General features: G+C 52.5%; 1 protein-coding gene across 2 annotated transcripts in view; it reads left to right on the forward strand.

Annotated features, from left to right (window-relative positions):
* The window catches only part of SYNJ2 (synaptojanin 2), a 104,519-nt gene that overhangs the window by 21,554 nt on the left and 62,979 nt on the right, over nt 1-19,986 (forward strand). For both annotated transcript variants that reach the window (XM_042987406.1, XM_042987407.1), the window contains exons 2-4: nt 4,878-4,964; nt 14,809-15,079; nt 18,962-19,187. In XM_042987406.1, coding sequence (XP_042843340.1) covers nt 4,878-4,964; nt 14,809-15,079; nt 18,962-19,187 — 584 coding nt within the window. The remainder of the gene's footprint in view (nt 1-4,877; nt 4,965-14,808; nt 15,080-18,961; nt 19,188-19,986) is intronic.

Here is a 19,986-nt window from a genome sequence, read left to right on the forward strand (position 1 = left end):
ATAGGGTTGTTACAGTGCTCTGTTTTCTTTGGAAGCGTCCATAGTGAAAAAGCACGTGTTTGCGTATAGATGTGTGTGTGTGTGCGTGCATGTATACGTGCGTGTGTGTCCAGAATTGGGCTGTTTCTCAACACCTCCACTGCTACCACCCTGGTCCAAGCTAGCATCATCTCTTATCTGGATCATTGTAATGCTTCCTAAGGGGTCTCCTTGCTTTTCCCCTTGCCCCTCTAGGATCTGTTCTCAGCAGAGCAGCCAGAGCAATCCTTCACCCTACAGTGAAACCCCAAGTCTTTTTTTGACCTACAGAGCTCTTTTACAATGGATCCCCAACTCCATTTCCTCTGTCAGACACTGAGCCCCTCGCTGGTCCTCGGATATGTCAGGAATTTGCTTCTGCCCCGGGACCTTTACACACCATCTCCTGGGCCTGTAGTGCCCCCCCCACCTTCACTCAGCCATCCTTCTCATTCCCTTCGAGCCTGCATTTGAAAGTCACGCTTGCAACGAGGCCTTCTCAGACTACACCATATGAAATCATGCGCACACACACGTTTTATGCCCTCTTCCCTGCTCACTTTTTCTCCTTAGCCCATGTCACTGTCTGTGTTGCGCTTACTGAGCCGGCCCGTTCTCCTTGGCAGGAAGCTTGCGAGGTACCTGGTGCCGAGGTGGCCTCGCCCGCCCCGCCTTTGCGGACGTGTGCCGTGGCAACCTGGCTCCCACCCCCTCCCGGGTTGGCCTCCGTTGTCATCTCACACCCGTTCATGACACACGTTCCTTCTCTGCAACACCGCCAGATGCCTGCCTTGGCCAGCCCTGCTGTAGATGGATTTTGCCCGTTTGGTTCGCTGCTGGATGTGTGTCTCAGCCAGTGCCAGCTGTGGCAGGCTCTCGGTACGCTGGGTGCACGGCTGAGGCCCAGGGGCAAGGGGTGGATGAGGAAGAGGGTGGGAGAGTCAATGAGAGGACTTTCTTTAAGGCCTGGAAATCCGTGGCCAGTGGGAGGGGAAGCAAATTGCATTCTAACGTGGAAAAACCTACGGGAAGTGCAACCAAAGTGTGAAAGACAGGAATAGACTATTTTTGAGACATTAAGAAAGGGAGAACAGGAGTTGCAAATGGGCAGGCCAAATACAGTCTGCAGAGGTGTGTGCGGCCCACACGATGCCTAAAATAAATGTGGATTGGTTGCCAGCATTGAAAAATCAGGAGTGTCCTATTTCTCTCAAAAAACTGGAAGCTCGCCGGCGCAGGGCTGGCCTGGAACTGACCATCTGCCCCCTGTTAGAGGGGCCGCGTGTCCCCTGGTCACCTGTGGTCCCTCCCACAGCTTCATTCACTCACTACCTGCCTCGTGCTTGTAGACATTGGAGCTGTGAGCTCCCTTTTGAAGAGCAAAATGGATAACGGAGTTCTTCTTCCTTCTAACCTAAGGAAGTATAGTTGTTTGGGACAAGGAGGGGTGTCGGGTGATTTGGGAACAGGCTGCCTGAGAGGCCAGGCCTCTAGGAGTGCTGGCGGGGGGGCATTGAAGGCAGGGCAGGGGTCTGCACTGTGGGAGCGGAACATATCCCCTCGTACACGGTGAGGGTCAGAAGGAGCGTTGGAGAAGAAGAAATGAGAAAATACGCTTCCAGGAGAGACAGCCTGCAAGGGGTCTGGACTTTAAAAGGACTGGCTCAGGGGCGCCTGGGTGGCTCAGTCTGTTAAGCGTCTGACCTCAGCTCAGGTCATGATCTCGTAGTTTGTAGGTTTGAGCCCCATGTTGGGTTCTGTGCTGACAGCTCGGAGCCTGGAGCCTGCTTCGGATTCTGTGTCTCCCTCTCTCTCTTTCTCTCTCTGCCTCTCCTCTGCTTGCGCTCTGTCTCTTTCTCTCTCTCAAAAATAAATAAAACATTAAAAAATAAGTAATAAGTAAATATGGGGATGAAGAGTCTTTTTTAATTTGGATTAGTTTACTTTTCCTGGTGACGGGGGCTGTGACACACGTGCTTGTCACCTGTGGTCCAGCAGGGCAAGCGGTCAGTTTTATTCCCTCAGCCTGGCCTTGTGGCCGCGTCCCCACCTCTGAAGTGTGAATTCGACCACATCGCTTCGGGGAGCAGATCCCTAATGTTTTGTTTTCTTTGGTCAGGATTGTTTGCAGAGGTAATGCCCGCCATGCACAAAGTCCTCCTCGTTGCTGGTCAGCAAAATGAGAACGCGATGATAGTCAGGCTTAAGGATTCTGTTCGAAGGCTTTGTAAAGCTCTGAGGGTTGAAATATATATATTTGTGTCCGAATTACTCTCCTGCTTTACCAGCGTGTGTACTGAGATGAGAGCCACGAGCTGCCTGGTTTACCTCTCCTGATTCTGCCCGCAGCACCCGTATGCAGAGTTTGGCCATGCCTGTGGCCCGCAGGAGGGACATTCGTGTCTTCCTGTGAGCCTGGGTTTTCACGGGGTTTACTTGTCCCAGAGCAGGGAGCAGGCCCATTTCAAGGAGGCCTCTGTAGGCACATGACACAGTACTTGGCCCTTAACAGTGGGCTTGTTGGGCTCCTGGGTGGCTCAGTCTGTTAAGCGTCTGACTTTGGCTCAGGTCATGATCTCATGGTCCATGAGTTCGAACCCCATGTCAGGCTCTGTGCTGACAACTCAGAGCCTGGAGCCTGCTTCAGATTCTGTGTCTCCCTCTCTCTCTGCCCCACCCCTGCTCGTGTTCTGTCTCTCTCCCCCTTAAAAATAAATAAACATTAAAAAAATTTTTTAATAAATAAATAAACTAACTTAGAAAAAAAATCCAGTGGGCTTGTTGTCACCTCTGGGCAGAGGATGTTGTTCACGTCAGCCAGGAACAGATGCAGGGAGTGGAGAGAACACCTTGTCCCTCTCACCCATCATCCGTGTGGGAGCAGGAGGCCTATGGCCTCCAGGAAATGGGCTGTGGCCATCTGTGGGCCCCTAAGATGTCAGCATCCTAGTCCTTAGTTCCTGTGCCTGTTACCTTGCATGGCAAAAGGGACTTTGCCGACTTGAGTAAGTTAAGAAACTTGTCCTGGGTTACCTGGGTAACTCACAAGGGCCCTTAAAAGAAGGAGGGGGGTAGCAGGAGAGGGAGAGAGAACAAGAAGTAACAGTGGGAGCAGAGCCCCGAGCGATGTAGTCACTGGCTTTGAAGAAGGTGGGCAGGAGCCCAGGAAGGCACACAGCCTCTAGATGCTGGAAAATGCCAGGAAACAGGTTTTCCTCAGAGCTTCTAGGGGAATGCAGTCCTGCCGACACTGATTTTAACCCAGTAAAACCCATTTCAGAGACTTCTGACCTGCACAGGTGTCAACTCATGAATGTGTGTTATTTTGAGCCACTGGGTCTGGTCATTTGTCACCACAGCAGCAGCAGGAGAGTAGTGAATCACCTGCCTCCCGGCCGCCCCTTCTCTGAACCCAGCGGATGGAGGAGGTGGGACCGTGGCCCCCAGTCCTTCTCATAATTAGCTTTAGGTTACTCTCCCCTCCCCCCACCAAAAGCCTAATCAATCAGAAAAGTCCATGTGAATGTTGGGGGGAAATGTAATTGATTACACTGGTTCTTAACCTTTTCAGAGTCACTAAGTCCTTTGAGATTCTGACAAAAACTGTGCCTCCAGCCCCATAAAAATATATACCCAGGGAGCACCTGGGTGGCTCAGTTGGTTGAGTGTCTAACTCTTGATTTCTGCTCAGGTCGTGATCTCACAGTTCGTGAGTTTGAGCCCTGCCTTGGGCTCCTCACTGACAGTGTGGAGCCTGCTTGGGATTCTCTCTCTCTCCCTCTCTCTCTGCCCCTGCCCCATGCTTGCTTGCTTGCTCTCTCTCAAAATAAATAAATAAACTTTAAAGAATATATGTATGTATGTATGTGTGTGTGTGTATATATATATATATATATATATATATATATATATATATGCATCCAAATATTTTGCACACAGTTGTAGAGGTTACACAGATCCCCCCAGCGCTATCCTGCAAAGCTGCAGCATCTGCTGGGTTTTCCTCCATCACCCCAGATTAAGAGTCTGTCTATCACAGTAATTCAGAGGCTGAGTGACTGCTCTCTTAGTAAATCTCCCTAATGGTGTTTGCCAGGCCCTTATTTGAGGATCCATCGAGGTTTTTTCCCCATTCTTTGCATGTGGAAACATTTTTCAGAGAAGGGGTCCAAGGGTCTGCCACTGTAAATGCCAGTGGGTCTGTGGGGCCCTTGTAGGTCATGGGCTCCCTGCTCCCAATGGTCCTTCTGTCTGTCAGTCTGCTGTCTTGTCTTGCTTTCACCCTGGGCCGTGTCTTGTCCTGAGCACCGGTGGCCACTACTGAAGACCGGGGGCTCTGCTCATGCGGCTCTCCTTGGGATCCCCTGGGCCCAGGCCTGGGGTGCCTGGGGGCACGTGGGTTTTCTGCTCAGCCTCCCCTGTGTTAGCAGGTCCCTGCAGGGAGGAGGGCGCTCACAGGACGAGCCTCCAGTGGCCAATATTTAGGAAGGAAGGTCCCCCTCATCAGGTAACAATGACTCATTCCTGTTTCAGAGCCTGTGGGCAGGGCTGGGCCTGAGGCACCTGCTCCTGGCTTGCACCCCAGCACCTCTGGCCAGCCGGGGACTCTCCTCACCCTCCCCAGGCCCCAGGGAGCTGTGGGCGCTTCCAGAGACCAAGCTTTTTGTGGGAAGGTCTAAATCTCTGCAGCTTGGTGATTCGCTGATCATAAAACCTCCACACACGTTACTTGAGGCCGAGCTATTGTCTCTGCGTTTTCTTTTTCGAGTGGGTGGGGAGCCAGATTGGAGAAGGCTGCAGTGAAGGAACTTCAACAGGAGACCCAGGCTGATGCTGTCTGTGATGTGTTTCTCCCCTAGCTCCGGAAGAGAAGGAGGTCATTAAAGGCCAGTATGGAAAGATCACCGATGCTTACGGCTGCCTGGGGGAGCTCAGGTTAAAATCTGGTAAGTCCCCGATCAGACAGAACAGCAGCTGTCAGAACGTCTGATGCTACACTTCTAGGGAGCCGGGCAGAGCTTCTCTCGTGCTCGTTTGGAAAGACTGCCGGGTTTAGGCATTTCATTTTAGCTGTTAGGATCTTTTAAAACGTTTCTTTATTTCACTGCGCCTGTTCCTCCACGCTGGGGAGGAGGTCAAGGTGGATGTAGCCTGGCGCTCACCTGTCTGTGCCGCTGGAGGAGAATTGTGTGCAAAGGAAGCTCACCTTCATTGTTTGCCCTCCAGGACCCGAGTTTTTCCAAAGTCAGGTCTGTGGGGTCTGCCCAGGGGACTGTTTGTCATTTACAAGGGATCTGTACTCGGGAAGGGGTGGATGCGGGACGTCAGAAGCCCCCTGGACTCACGGGGTATCTTGAAGAAGAGCCAGGACTGGGCGTGTTGACCAGGCAGAGGAGCCCAGAGCACCTGCCATGGGACGCCGAGGGTGGGGCGTGAGGGAGAGGAAAGGAAAGTACATGTGAAAAATGGGCCATGTCGTCTGATTTGGAAAAGGCAGAGAACTCACAGGGACAAGTGGGCATCTCAGCGTGACACCCTTGGGGCTGAGCTGTCAGCTGGACAGCCTTTCCGTGGGGCCCCTGCATTGTCACCTCTGTGCTCCTGGACCTCATGGGAGCCCTGGTGCTCTTCTGGGTCTGCGGCCACCATTTCCTTTCTCCTCTCTCGGCCCCCTGACTTATGTTGGTCCCACCCAGCGTCTCCAGGGACATGTGGGGCCAAGACGAGAGCACAGGTGACATCCCCGATTCTCAGCACTGCTTCTCAAAATGAGAATTGGCTGTGAGATGACCACATTCGGGCACATGGCTCTCCCTGAGCCGAGCATGTCACGGCTCCATGCCTCCCCCAGCAGCTGTGCTCAGAGGCTGAGGAGTTTCTAAGCCGTTACTTTTCTGGGTCTTTCTTTCATGGGATGGTTTCTCCCGAACTATGATGATTGCACTGATCATTTTTCAAATAGTGTGTAGGAAAAGCATTCAGCACGTCCACGACAAATGCGTTTATTAAATGTGTGTTTTGTGCCAAGGGCTAGAGATACATGAACTTATTTAATCCTAAAAGTAAGCCAATTTGATGTTGCATCTTTTCCGCTGTTTATAGTAACGGAAGCAGGCTCAGAGGGTTAACGTAATTGCTTAAGGTAAGGAGTGTAGTTAGGGTTCAAACGCAGATCTAACTGCCTCCAGACACTTGCTTTTTCCATGAAATGGGGCTGCCTGCCAGGATTTGTCCCCGCAGTGATTTTTCCAAGGTTACAAAAAATGCCTGTGGTCCTAGCCTCGGTGATGATGATGATGTGGGAATGACGGCTAACCTTCCCTTCTTACCCTGTGGTAGACACCGTTTTAAGTGTTTTCATGTATTAACCTGGTTCTCCCAACACCCTGTGAGGCAGGTGCCATTAATGTCCTGCTTTACAGGCAGAGAAAGAGAAGCCGAGAAAACTTAAGTGCTTTATTTTGTCTGTTCTGTGACAGATTTTTTTTTTTTTTTACATTGTAGCATCTTGGCTCTTAGGATGTGTTACAGTTGTTGGCATCTTGCAGTTATAATTGGTAGTGTTTTTCTTCTAAATAAATTAATGATCCACTTTGCACCTGACCGAGTCCCGGATTTAGCACAGTGCTGTCGCTCGCCTAAGGTTGGGCAGTCCTCAGGTGGTGACCTGGGTTTTAAGCTTGTGCCTTCTGGTACCTGGGGCTGTTTTCAGCCACTGGGCTGTTCTGTCTTGAAGCTGGGCAGAAACTGGTCAGCTCCCAGAGAAGTATTTGTCAGAGGGGCCAGGGTGTCTGCAGGGTATCCAGCCCAAGGGTCACAGTAGGATGTCGTGGAACCATCCCAGGGCAGGACTCGGAGAGAGGTAACCAGCTCCAAGAGCTGCAAGACCCGCCTCCCTTCTCACAGCCACCCCCTGCCCTTCCCCTGAGGGGTGAGTGTGCACAGCCCCTGGGGGCCGGGCGAGAGCAGGGCCAAGCGCCTGGCACGGACACCTGTTAAGTCCCCAGCGCCCATTTCTTCTGTCCTCTGAATACTCCCAGCCCCACCTGCCAGAGTCACCCTCCGGGGGGTGGGGGGTTGGTGGTCGTGCTGCTAAAGCTGTCTGAGGTGGTGAGGATGCCAGAATTATTTGGCCTGTTTTCGACACGTTCCTGAAAGGGCCCTAGGATATCTGAAGGATGGAAGGATGGGGCCTTATAATCGAGTTTTTCAAATCTCCTTCGGTTCCATGAAGGAGTGTTTGGCTTTAACTTGGTTTTCTTTTCCTGCTGGAAGGCCCCAGCCCAGAACTATAATGTCTTCCTCTCACCTCTTGAGGGTGTTGGGCAGTGCAGAGAGAAATCCCAATTTTTGGTTGCCACAAAGGCAGCCAGCCCCAGTTGGGGACGGGCCTCCCTTTTGACTGTTTTAGGCTGAGGGTCTCTAGACAAAGAAAGACACTTCCCCTCAGGCTTGTGACTTGGGGCAAGTTGTTCAATTTCAGTCTGCCTAAGTGAAAATAGCTTTTTTATGTTAGAAATGAAGAAACATGCACAAAAATTACATAAAAGCTTTATCCCAGGTTCCTAGGTTTTCATGGAGAGCTTAAGTCTCTCCTTCCCTGAAATGCCAGCAGGAAGGGGGTGGAGCCTCCACAGTCAGCCAGAGAGTTGGCTTTCCTGATGCATCTGTAATACAAAGCATAGAAAGTGAGGGTATAGCAGTCAGAAGAATTTATCCCAATGATTACAGGGATTTAACTCCCTTTTAACCTCAGCTCTCACAGCCTCCCTGGCTCATAGCCTCAAGGGTTGAGTACGTTGAGGTCTGTAATGAATTGTGTCCTCTGGAGTTATGTAGTACCCAGCCTACAAGCCAGCCCTTCTCGACTCTCTTTCCAGCTTCACAACAGACTCACCTTCTGGATTTATTAATCTCCCTAGGGCTGTTTTCCCACCTGCAAAATCAGGAAAACTGCCTCATCTCTATATTACGTAATTCAAAAGAGATTTATAGGGGAGAATGAACATAGTCTGTACTGAGTGGGAGGCCTGGCCTGCAGAGGGGTCTCTCTGGGAGAACTAGGTGTGGGGTAAAGGTCAGGTCACTGACTCCCAGTGGGTGGTTAGTCTGCACACAGGCCAGTGTAGGGCTGATTTCTATGGGCAGTCAATGCAACCTGAAAAGTTGCAGGAACAGGAGATTTAAAAGTGTTTAGGTTTTTTTTTTTTAATTTTTTTAATGTTTATTTATTTTCAAGAGAAAGCGCAAGCAGAGGAGGGGCAAGAGAGAGGGAGACACAGAATCCAAAGCAGGCTCCAGGTTCTGTGCTGTCAGCTCAGAGCCCGGTGCTGGGCTTGAACCCACAGACTATGAGATCATGACCTGAGCCGAAGCTGGAGGCTTAACGGACTGAGCCACCCAGGCACCCCTGGTAGTCTTTAGTCTTGACATTCAGGGCCTGCAGTATTCTCCAGAAAGTCTTGCAATGGTCTGATGGCCTTCATCAGAGTTAGAATGACTTATTACCTATCTGCAGTGGGGTGCTGGTAAATATTTGACATCCAGCTCTCTGGGGGGAAAGCCCCGATGTGTAGTGTTTGCCAATCACCACGGTGTAGATAACCCGCCCCTGGCTGATTTCAGGCTGCAGTGCAGAGCTGGGGAAAGATGTGCATGGCTGGCTCCCGTGAGCTGGTGGAAGCTGCCAGCACACCGACATCTGCACCACTTTCGTGTTCTAGAAAGGGAAGGTGAAAGAGATCCTTGAAACTGTGCCATGTGGATACAGGGTATTTAGAATTCTGAGCTTGTCGGCATGGGGGGAGGCCTTGGGGACCCTTTGGCCAAAGCGCCCCACTCCACAGGTGGGAAAGCCCAGAGCTCCTACTTTGTCTGCAGCTTTAAGTGGGAGAGTGTCCTGCACGAGCAGGATAGGTAAGGTGGTCTGTGGGAACCCTGGGCTTGAGACTGGCACGAACCTGGCTAGGGAGTGAGCTCCGAGGCTGAGCAAACAGAGAAATGCCAGCACAGGGGAAGCCAGAGGCCCAGTGGCAAGAACACACCCAGCATTGTCCCTGCACAAATGGCATTGTGTCTGCGCGTGACTCATGGTGACTCCAGCGCCAGCCCTGCCCAGCCAGATGACAATGGCCACAGCTCGATAAGACACGGACCCCGTTACTTCAGGGGCCAGGGGGTTTGGGGCAGCGGTGCCTTGGCATTGGGTCTTGAAGGCAGCCCTCTTGAGGGAAAGAATTTCTAAAATCAACACTGAGGTCTCCACGGTTTTGTGTGTGTGTGGTAAAATATACAGAAGATGAAATTTCCCATTTGGACTAATCTCAAATGTACAGTCCAGTGGCATGAAGGACGTTCACAATGTTGTGCAGCCGTCACCACCATTTGTCTCTAGAACTTTCTTCATCTTCCCACACGGAAACCCTGCCTCCCCTTAAACAATATATATTGGGGTCATTGCCTTCCATTTCTCCAGCCTGTTTGCTCAGGCTGTAGGAGTTGTCTGGACTGTGAGCCTGCTGCCCTCTGGAGGGGTGTGTGTGTCCCTGTGTGATCCTTTCTGCCTCGTGTGTCTGTTGGCCTGTGACCTCCCCTGACTGTGGCCAGCAAGCCCTGACCCAGGTGTGCTCTCCCTTTGGCCAGAGCCCTGGAACCAGAGTTCCTTGAGCTGGAAGGGACATAGAGGCCACCTGGTGCATCTGAGGGCCAGAGAGGGTAGGAGACCGGCCAGAGGCCCCACAGGCCAGTGGAGGCTTGCAGACTCGAGAGCCTCATCTTCTGACGCCAAAACAAGTTTGAGTTTTGTCTTTCCCCTGCTGTAAGATTCTTACTGGTTTCAAGCCCCTGAACTCAGCCTCCACTAAGGACTTTTGAGACCCTCCCCCACTCAGGCCTGCCCTGCTTCCTCCCTGGGAGAACACCGATCCTGCCTTACTAAAACAAAGCCTAGATCTTGTGCTCAAAGTGAGCACCCACGGGACATCTCACACCTGGGGCAGGTGAGCGCCCTCCCCCCCCCCCGCCCCGCCAGCCCCCCTTTTATCCCCTAGAGACAACACCACACTGACAGGCTGGGGGATAGTGACCCCCGGTAGTCTAGCGCTAGGCTCGAACCAGGACCCTTTCCTTGAAACCTATCATGTGTGGCACACACCCAAGGGTGCCAGACAAGATGGGGCCACCACTGAAGAAACAGGAAGCCACGTGCCAGGCTGAGTAGGGCCAGGTGCCCCTCCTGGAGAGGCTGTGGTCTAGTGCGGCTCCTCTGGGGTCACAGAGACTGTCTGACGGGCTTGGTCAGTGCTGAGGAAGACGGTTTCTAGGTCCTCACCTCCTTGGTTTGCCTAAGAACGTCCCTGCGATGAGGGACTGGTTTCTCAGTCTCTCTGCCCCACCCACAGCCACCCTTCTTCTATCTTACCTTCTTCTTCCTCTAGAATCTCACACAGTGTGTTGCTCTGGGAAGTAAATACCTGTGGATGGCTAACAAAGGGAGGGGTCACAATATTGTCAGCACTGTGGAGGAAGTAAGTCACCTCCGTGACTGGGGAACAGTTTGTTTACAAGTCAGGTGACAGCCAGTTGTTTGTTTTCTACAAAATTGAAGGAGAACCTAATTGGGGTATCGGCTGACAGCGTTAATAGTAATTTTCTAGATAGATTTTGCGATTTTTTTTTTTTTGGCAGATGACTCAGAAGGACTTTGAAGAATAATTGGGCAACATTTCATCGATCTATCAATGTGAACAAAGTTTCTTAGTGTTCACATATAAAAATGAAAAACAGAACTAGCATTGGTAGAGAATCTAGTTTCATTCCATTAATAAATAATATTTACCCATGGGTGTATGGACCAGAGGTCCCATCCACCTTCCCAACAAATCTTTATTTTTTATGTTAAATCAGTATTCAGCAGAGCGTTTTGTTTACATTGTTTGACTGATTTTGTACTAAAACATCATTGTAATGATAACTCAGGCCAAAGTGTTTTAAACGCTTTCAGCATTAGGATCAAATTACTGCACAGTATGATCAATATGAGACACAGAAGCACAAAACATGTGATATTAGGATGAAATTCTGAGGGGGGGTGGGAGTGGAATGGGAATTCAGAGGAAAATCCCATCTGTTGAAGAAGAACTTGTTCATGCATTGCTTTAAATAATATATAAGGATGACTGTCAAACCAGAGTCTAGGTCCCACTTAATGGTAAAGAGGCCTACAGAAGGTTTATTCTTACATGTCAATATTTAGCACGTGCCAGAAAAATACATTATTCACAATCATTTAAACTACTGATGAACACTTTCAGTGTCAATTTGGAAATGAGAAAGGGTACCTTAGCGACGCTTAGTGAGACAGTAAGCCATCGTGGTCGGAAGCTGCCAGACCTTTGGGCTGGATGAACCCATGTTGGACCCATCTTGGGTCCAACACAGACTAGCCGTGCACTTGGGCAGATGGATGATTCAGCTCCCTCTGGGGGGATAGTCCCTCATGTGTGAAATGGCGGCATTGTTGGCACGTTGGCGATCCTTCTGCAAGGATATAGGTAAGAGCAGTGTCTCTGGAACCAGACTTGACCTGAGTAACTTGCCCAGGTGGTATAGCCCAAAAGTGGATTCAAATCCCAGCTCCCCCACTGTGTGACCTTGGGCAGGCTTCTTAACCTCTTTGTGTCTCCATCTCCATCCCTGTACAACAGGACTAAAAATGGTACCTCCCCCAGGGGGCTGTTGAGAGGGAGCTCATAGAACAGAGTTCATAAGCAGCCACCCTGAGAATCAGCTGTCATTAAAGTGCTTGGTTCCAATCCGCTCCCGCTCCTGGGGTGGTGTCTTTATTCACCTGTGCCTTCTCCCAAGCCCCTCAATCCCAGGACTCAGGAGCTCAGAGTCTCATTTATTTTAAGAGCCTTTTAATGCCTGCTGCAGCCGCCCATCCCAAGCCTCCTCCGGGCCACTGCCCTGCGCAGGAAAAGCCTACTGTCTTCAAAGCAACCTGGGACTCTTGCCAGGGACTTGGTCCGCCCACGCAGAGGCTGTTGAGGAAGTAGTGCTAGAAATCCACTCCACAACTTGGGTGGAAGGACGTAAAGTTTTCCATGCCTCTCCTTGAACCCACTCCCTACAGAGTCCAGTCTCGGGCTCATCGCCTAGACCGCAGGGGCTGCCCTCCGGCCACTCCTCTGACTGTCCTTGAATCCTGCTTTCTCTACACTGAGCACATCGGAAGATGCAGATGGGATGCCTGGGCCTGGTTGTAGCACAGGCTGCGGGAATATTTGCATTTGTGAGTCTATACTTTGAGGACATCGACCCCACATAAACCTTACCTGTCTTCCAGAAATGACACTTGTCCTGCTTAAGAAACTCAGCCTCCTGATGCCTGTCACTGTCCGTAGCATAACTGCCTAATTCTTAAGTTGCTTTAAAGGAGTTTCCTGATAATCTGCCTGGGGAGGTGGGATATGAGCCAATAGCGTCTCCCTGTTGGTCCTCCCTCCCAGTAGGCGTGGTGATCTAGTTACTGAACGAAGACGTCTTTTATTTTATTTAAATTTTTTTTAACGTTTATTTATTTTTGAGAGAAAGAGAGACAGAGCATGAGTGGGTGAGGGGTAGAGAGGTTGGGAGACACAGAATCCAAAGCAGGCTCCAGACTCTGAGCTGTCGGCACAGAGCCGGACAAGGGGCTCAAACTCGTGAACTGCAAAATTGTGACCTGAGCCGAAGTTGGACGCTTAACTGGCTGAGCCACCCTGGTGCCCCTATTTTATTTTATTTTTTGATGTTTGTTTATTTTTGAGAGAGAGAGTGCTAGGAGGGTGAGGCGGAGAGAGAGGGAGGTGGAGGGTCCAAAGCAGGCTCTGTGCTGAGAGCAGAGCCCGGTGTGGGGCTCAAACTCAGGAGCCATGAGATCACAACCTGAGCTGATGTCGGATGCCCAACGGACTGTGACACCCAGGTGCCCTGAATGAAGACATTAAAAAACAACAACAACAACAACAACAACCCAGGGGTGCCTGGGTGGCTCAGTCCGTTAAGCATCTGACTTTAGTTCAGGTCATGATCTCACAGTTCATGAGTTTGAGCCCCGCGTCGGGCTCTGTGCTGACAGCTCGGAGCCTGGAGCCTGCTTCGGATTCTGTGTCTTCCCCTCTCTCTACCTCTCCCCCACTTGTGCTCTATCTCTCTCTTAAAAATAAATACACATTAAACAAAAATATAAAAACAAAAAAACACCCAGATGTGTCCTGGCCCCAAGTAGCCCCCTTCTTCCTATCAAGTGTGAGGAGGGGGTGGGGGGAAATAGATGGTGAGCAGTGGGTCCTAAGGGGCTTTTATCAGAGTGTCCAGAGATCTAAACCGCTGGCCACCATGGCTGCAGATAATGACCACTGACCATGTGGAGGAGATCTTACTGGAAACAGGTCCTTTAAGCATCAGTGGGGTTGGGAAGAATATCTTTTGGACCAGAACCACGCCAGCCCCTGAAGGCCAGTTGGTCACCTGAGTTATCTCTGGGGCCCTCTCCTGAAATAAAGCAGGGGCGCCCTCCCTGATGTCCCCAGAGTAGAGCATTGCCACGCACCCCTGACCCACACAGCAGGTATCTGTCGGAACCTTTGTGTGCCCGCTATGCACTGGGGGGTACAGAACAGAAAGCAGCCGCAGATGGTTTGGTGGGGTCCCCGGAGGAGGGTGTCTCATTCTCCTGGCAGCTAGGTTGGCAGTGGCCTGGGTAATACTTCACGGGGATTGGGAAAGGCTTGAGCTGCTCTCGGCTTATTTAGGAAGTATTCATCAAAGACTTACCATATGCAGTGCCCAGATATCATAATGAAACAGAGTCCTGTCCCTAAGAAACCCCCAATCTCCTGGGGACACAGATGGGATGGAGGTTGTTAGTTTTGCATACATGAGGGCTAACAGGGATGCTGTTGGCATGTAGAAGGGGCATGTAACAATGTCTCTGGGGAGCAGGGAAGGCTCCAGAAGGGTGGAGAGGAATTCTAGGAAAGAGGGGCTGAGCTAGGGTGGTCCTGGTGAACACTGGGAAGGCTCATGGCTGTTCTGGAGGGCGGAGGCGGGCAAGGTGGGTGGGGAAGGCCGTGATGGGCAGGCGGTGGTGGGGTATCCCAGGCAGAGGCAGCGGCCTGAGCAAAGGCCCGTGTGTATGAGGGCATATGGTGCATTTGAGGAACCACAGAGGACAGCCCCAGGGAGCTGCTGGACCCTAGGTGTCCGTATGTGGGGAGGGATGGGGGTGGTCGGCCTGCGAGGAGCTCCCATTTCAGTCCTGGGGGAGGTGGGGGAGGTGGGGGGGGTTGAAGCAGAGAGGTAGGTCCTCCATCAGGCAGCTTTGAGAGGCGACTCTAGTGACTGAGCTTGCAGGACTGACCACACCTGGAGACCCTGAGCCAGGTGGCGCCTGAGGATTTGGGGAGGGGGCAGAATTGGGGAGAGACTGTGGGGCTGGGAAGGCCCCTGGCCAGTAACCCTCAGGCTGGCGGGCAGCAGAATGGCCTGGGCGCTTGTTAAAGCTCAGGTGGCTGTCCCCTCGCTCGGCTGTCTGGAGGGCCTGAGAATTCACATTTCCACCAGGCTTCCAGGTGGTGGTGCTGCTGCTGGTCGGGGGCCAGCCTCCGAGCATCAGGCACCGGGCTTCAGGCTCAGGTGATGGAGATTCCTGATACGGTCATGTGGTTCCAGCGGAAACGTGGGCCGTGAGCTGCTCCTCTGCCTGCTGACTGTGGTCCTGAGCCTTCTTGTCTGTTTCCCTTCCAGGTGGTGCTTCCCTGAGCTTCCTGGTTTTGGTGACAGGCTGCACGTCCGTGGGCAGAATTCCAGAGGCTGAAATCTACAAAATCACTGCCACCGACTTTTACCCTCTCCAGGAGGAGGCCAAGGAGGAGGACCGCCTCACAGCCTTGAGGAAAATCCTCAACTCAGGGTTCTTCTACTTCTCCTGGCCCAATGATGGGTCTAGCTTTGACCTCACCGTCCGGGCACAGAAGCAGGACCATGACAGCTACGAGTGGGGGAGCTCCTTCTTTTGGTGAGGGCCCTGGGTCGTCTTCTGCCCCCCCCTTCCCCCCCGGGACACATGGATGGTGGGCTCTGATTGAAACCTGTGTCCTTGTTCTCTGCTTTACATCGTCCCCAGGATCCTGGGGTACCTCTGCGAGCCCAGTCTCAGCGCAGTGAGAAGAACGCTAACACCCTCATCCCTCCCCCCTCCCCCCCGGGGTCAGGGAAGGTGTTCAAAGTGGTCTAATGTAGATTTAGGAAAGAAACTCTCTGTAAGTCAAGACCATAAGAGCCCACATCCATCCTGTGCTTCCTAAGTGCCAGGCTGTGGTCAGTGCTCCTGCGGTCCTCTCAGTGATCCTGGTTACCCTCTGGCACACACACATTTACCACCGATGCTTATAAGGTGCTCACATTCCAGGCTGTTTAAGTTCTCTCCTGGTGGGCAGTAACTCAGAATCCTCATAGTAACTTATGAGGCGGGGGGGGGGGGGGGGGGGGTGTCTGTCTGTTATTCCCATTTTATAGATAAGGAGACTGAGGCTTGAACAAGCCAGGCATTCTGGCTCCAGATCCCATACTGTTAATCACCAAGCCAGACCAGTTCCAACAATGGGGAAACTGAGTCCGCCTGCCATGATGTGCATTCATGTGATAAGACATGTCCTGAAGCCCAGACAAAGGTGCCTGGATTTCTGTATGTTTAGGGTCATCTGGGTGCTCTTTCACGGACCTAGCTAGGTGTGGATGACTATATAAGTATGTAAATTATCTATGGCCCTTTCTGGGCCTTGGGGATCCTGACCTTGGCAGGTCTGGGGGAGGGGGGCACAGTGATTTACATAGACTGGTGCCAGGCCTAGGTTGTCAATGATGCCATACCTCTCAGATGGACCAGGAGACGTGTGGGAAGTGAGTCAGAAGCCAACGTGATGAAAATCCTGCTGTAGAAATTGCTCCAATGTACTTTATACACTGGGCTGTTCTTAGAATCCCAGTCCTGGCCTTTTGGAGCTCGGCCCGTTTTCCAGCCCTAAGACAGGGTCGGTGAGGCTTATTCACATCCTTTTTTTTTTGTATCTGCCTCTCTCCCTTTGCCCGAACACAGAAAGTCGTAAGGATCACTGGATAAACATTTTCCCTTGGTGCTTCAGACCCTCACCCAGGCCCGACTTGTCTCTGGAGGAGGGGGCTTCACCATCTCCTTCCGTGGGCCCCAGCATTCTCTACCCTCAGATCCTCTTGGGCCTTCTGGTTTTGTTGAGTTTGCGGGGGCAGTAAGGTGCTCAAACGCTAAAACATCTGTGAATCTCCTGCTCTTCTTGTTAAAAGGCAGATTCTGATTCAGCGGGTCTGAGCTGGGGCCCAAGGCTCAGCGTCTCTAGCAAGATGATGATGTGGCTCCTGCGCTGCGGTTCGAGGACCAGTCTCTGAGTGACAGGTCCAGGAGACGGTGTTTCTGTGAATCACTAATTCCATTTTGCAGGCACCAGCTGGTGCACGTGCCCCTGAGGTCAGCTGAGCTCAGGGATACAAGGGCTGTGGATTACGAGGAGTATTTGTACTAAGACCTCGGAGCCACTCTCAACGAAGACTTCCAGGCAAGGAGCGGAGCGAGGTGTCACAGGCTGTAACGTGCTTGGCAACATCGAAGGACCATAGGGGATGCCGGGGAAACGGGGTGGCCCCGGCACCTTTGTGACTGCCCTTGTCAGGCCTCCTTCCGCCAGCTCTGTGGCTGGAGACTTGAGGCCCACAGAAAGCAGTGAGAGTGGAGATCCACGAAGCGGAGGCCGAGAGGGGCTTGGGAAGGGAGGACGCCCCACGTGGACGCCAGACTCCATCTTGAGTTGAGAGGGGGCGGCGGCTGTGGAGGGCGCCGGGCTGCCGGGCCGCACCACCCTCCAGGGCGTGGTGTTTGGGCGGCACCCACGGAACTGACCACAACTGAGTCAGCCTTGACTGAGTGGTCACGGGCTTGACTGCCTAAACCCACCATTTGGGGTGCTGTGTTCCAGGTCTGGACCCACATCTAGAGTCAGATGGGGTCAACGCTGAACGTGGCTGGTGAACGAGGGAGCGCGTTGGGCAGCGTGAAGTGGTTTTTCCTGGCTGGTAATTGACCCCACTGATAACTGCCTCCCAGAACAATGGAAGCCTGGGAGGAAACTCAAAGCACTTTTCCTTCACAGATCTGGGTCTCTCCCTCCGAGGAAAGGAGCCGTCCTCCTACAGAGCGCCAGGCCAGTGTGACTACAAACAGGGATTCAGAGTTGACTATTTGGCAAAAGCCTCCTTTACCTGACCTCTGGTGACTGACGGCTGCCATAGCTGTGGGGCCGGAAGACTGGAATGTTCTGGAGGCTTTGCCTTGATACCATATGCAGATTTAATTTGCTACTAAAGCGGGTTCATCGTCTGAATTTTAGAGAGTGATTCAGAGGAAAATGTGTTTTGTAAAGGAGGTCTCGGTGATTGTCATCTTTCAGGCAGACCAGCACTGTGGCAGCGAGAGCTCAGAAGGGGACCCACGTGGCCACTCCCTGAGGGTGGGGGGGGGGGGGTCCGTGTCTCAGCGCCCAGGTGCAAGTGTTTGTGCTCACAGTGGGGGAGCCTGGCCTGAGACCTGGGGAGTCCCTGCTGCTGGGAGGAGCCACCGGAGACAAGGAGGAGCACAACACGCTTTGGAAGAAATGAGAGAAGGCTGCTCTCTTTGAGGAAGGCTCTAGGGCAGGAACAGTGCTGCCTTTTTTAAACAGATAGGGCATTGTGATCTAGATTTGCTTACTACCCCATGGGAGAGAGTCTTCTGTGAAGGCTCCTGCCTCCCTGGGAGGGTCTGAGAGGCATCTGAAGGTGCTGCTCTGTGCCCTGAGCACCTGGAATGGAGCTCAGCCGGCGGGGTCGGGGGTCCTGGCACCCCTCCGAGGCCTCATTTCTCAGAGAGGCCGCTTGAGCGGAGTAAGGTCGAGTGGGTGTGGGGAAGCTGAGACAGAGCAGAAGGCTGTGGCCAGCAGGGGTGTGGCTGTACGCGTGGGGCCTTCACTGGGAGAGGAGATAGGCCTGGGCCTGGCAGAGCAGTGAAGAGGGCAGGCTCCCAGCTGCTCGCTGCTGCTTGCTGGTTCTGTGACCTTGGGCAAGTCCTTCACTTCTCCGTGCCTCAGTTTCTCTATCTGTAAGATGGGCTGAATGGTAATAGCTTTCACATAGGGCCTATGGAGGATGAAGTGAGCCAATCCATCCCAAAGCACTTAGATTGGTGCTCAGTGCCCTTGGTAAATGTTGGCTTTTATCCCCCTCCTTATCATCACGGACACCAGGGGTCCCCAGAGGCCCAGAACAATCCACGGGTGTAGGGAGGAGGGCTGGAACTTTCCTTGTTTTATTTTTGTCTCCTTTTTTTATTTTGGATTGCTTCCTAGTGCTCTCGTTGGGACAGGATAGACCTCACGTGTTACGTATGTAATTTAAGCCAGCATACGTGTATTTAATGATTATTTTTATCATTTATTATTTAAGGGCAAAACCTATGATTAATTTTTTTGACTGATGGGACTTCTGATTTAAAAGTGCGGAGGCCAGGGATCTAAAGGGAGGCTTCTCTGACAGTCCCTGGAAGGTGATGGTTGGCTCGCACTCCTGGCTCGGCTTCCATTCCCCGATACGGACTTCGGCAGCGGCTCCAGGCCGTCCCCGCTGCTGCTGCTGCTGCTATGGGGCTCCGCGGCCCGCTGCTTGCGGGGGTGGGGGTCTCGGAAGCATGTGAACCTCCGGGCCACGCGCCCGGAGCGCCAAGTTCGTGGCGGGCACCTGCACCCCATCCTGCGGGGGCCCCGCCCCACTTGCTTTGGGCACAGTGTTTCCGGGAGCGTGTGTGCCGACCCGAGGCTCTGTGGGCTCCGCTTTGCAGGAACCAGCTGCTGCACGTGCCCCTGAGGCAGCACCAGGTGAGCTGCTGTGACTGGCTGCTGAAGGTCATCTGCGGGGTGGTGTCCATCCGTACCGTCTACGCTTCACACAAGCAGGCCAAGGCCTGCCTCATTTCCCGCATCAGCTGCGAGCGCGCCGGCGCTCGCTTCCACACCCGCGGCGTGAACGACGACGGCCACGTATCCAACTTCGTGGAGACAGAGCAGGTCAGTGGCGCCCGGTGGTGCGGCGGGGACGCAGCCGCGCACATGCGTTTCCATTTGGGACAGAAGAGGGCCAGGCATGTTTGGAGGTCGTTTCTGGGGATCGTGGCTCCTTCCTCTGGAGAACAGAGTGAGTCACAGGGGCTCTGCCTGCAAGTGTGGCCTCCGGTTTGCCGGGGGCGGCTTTCTTGATCCACTTCTGCTCACCCGAGGTACTTGCAGCTAAAAGGAAGCGGCGTTTTTGCCGTGGTCATAAAGGGTGGCAGGCTGTTTAAGAGGGCAGGTGGTGGATGATCCAACAGGATCTTAAGGCAAAAAGTAGATCAATACGGCGAGGATGAGGGAACAAACAGGTTTTCATTCTAAATCAACGGGAGCATGTCTTAGCACCTGGGAGTTGTGAAATCTGAGCGTTAAGCGGCATTTGCTTTCAGCTTCCTTGAATATAACCATCTGCTTAGTCTCTCATTGATTTTTTTGCCCCTTAATTCTGTTCTCATTCCCAGAGATGCTGTCTCACACTGGTTTTTTTCCCCCCTCTCTGGGTGGCAGATCTGTAGGATAATGCCACTTGGTGGACTAACAGGTAGAATAAATTGTAAGTAAGGTCAGCCCCCACGAAAGGCACAGGTGCAGTGTGGCTGTGGCTGTCAAGCTGCAAACAGCCTGTGTTTATTTAGTGGGGATGTGTCTCTGCAACCCCTCCTTCCTGCAGCTGGGAGAGGTGTTTCCTACCAGGACTTTAGCCCGGGTCATTCACGGATTTGAGCACCTGTTTTCTTTCTTTCCTTCCCTTCCCCTT

The sequence above is a fragment of the Panthera tigris genome, chromosome B2 (genome assembly GCF_018350195.1).
Source record: "Panthera tigris isolate Pti1 chromosome B2, P.tigris_Pti1_mat1.1, whole genome shotgun sequence".
Lineage (NCBI taxonomy): Eukaryota > Metazoa > Chordata > Mammalia > Carnivora > Felidae > Panthera > Panthera tigris.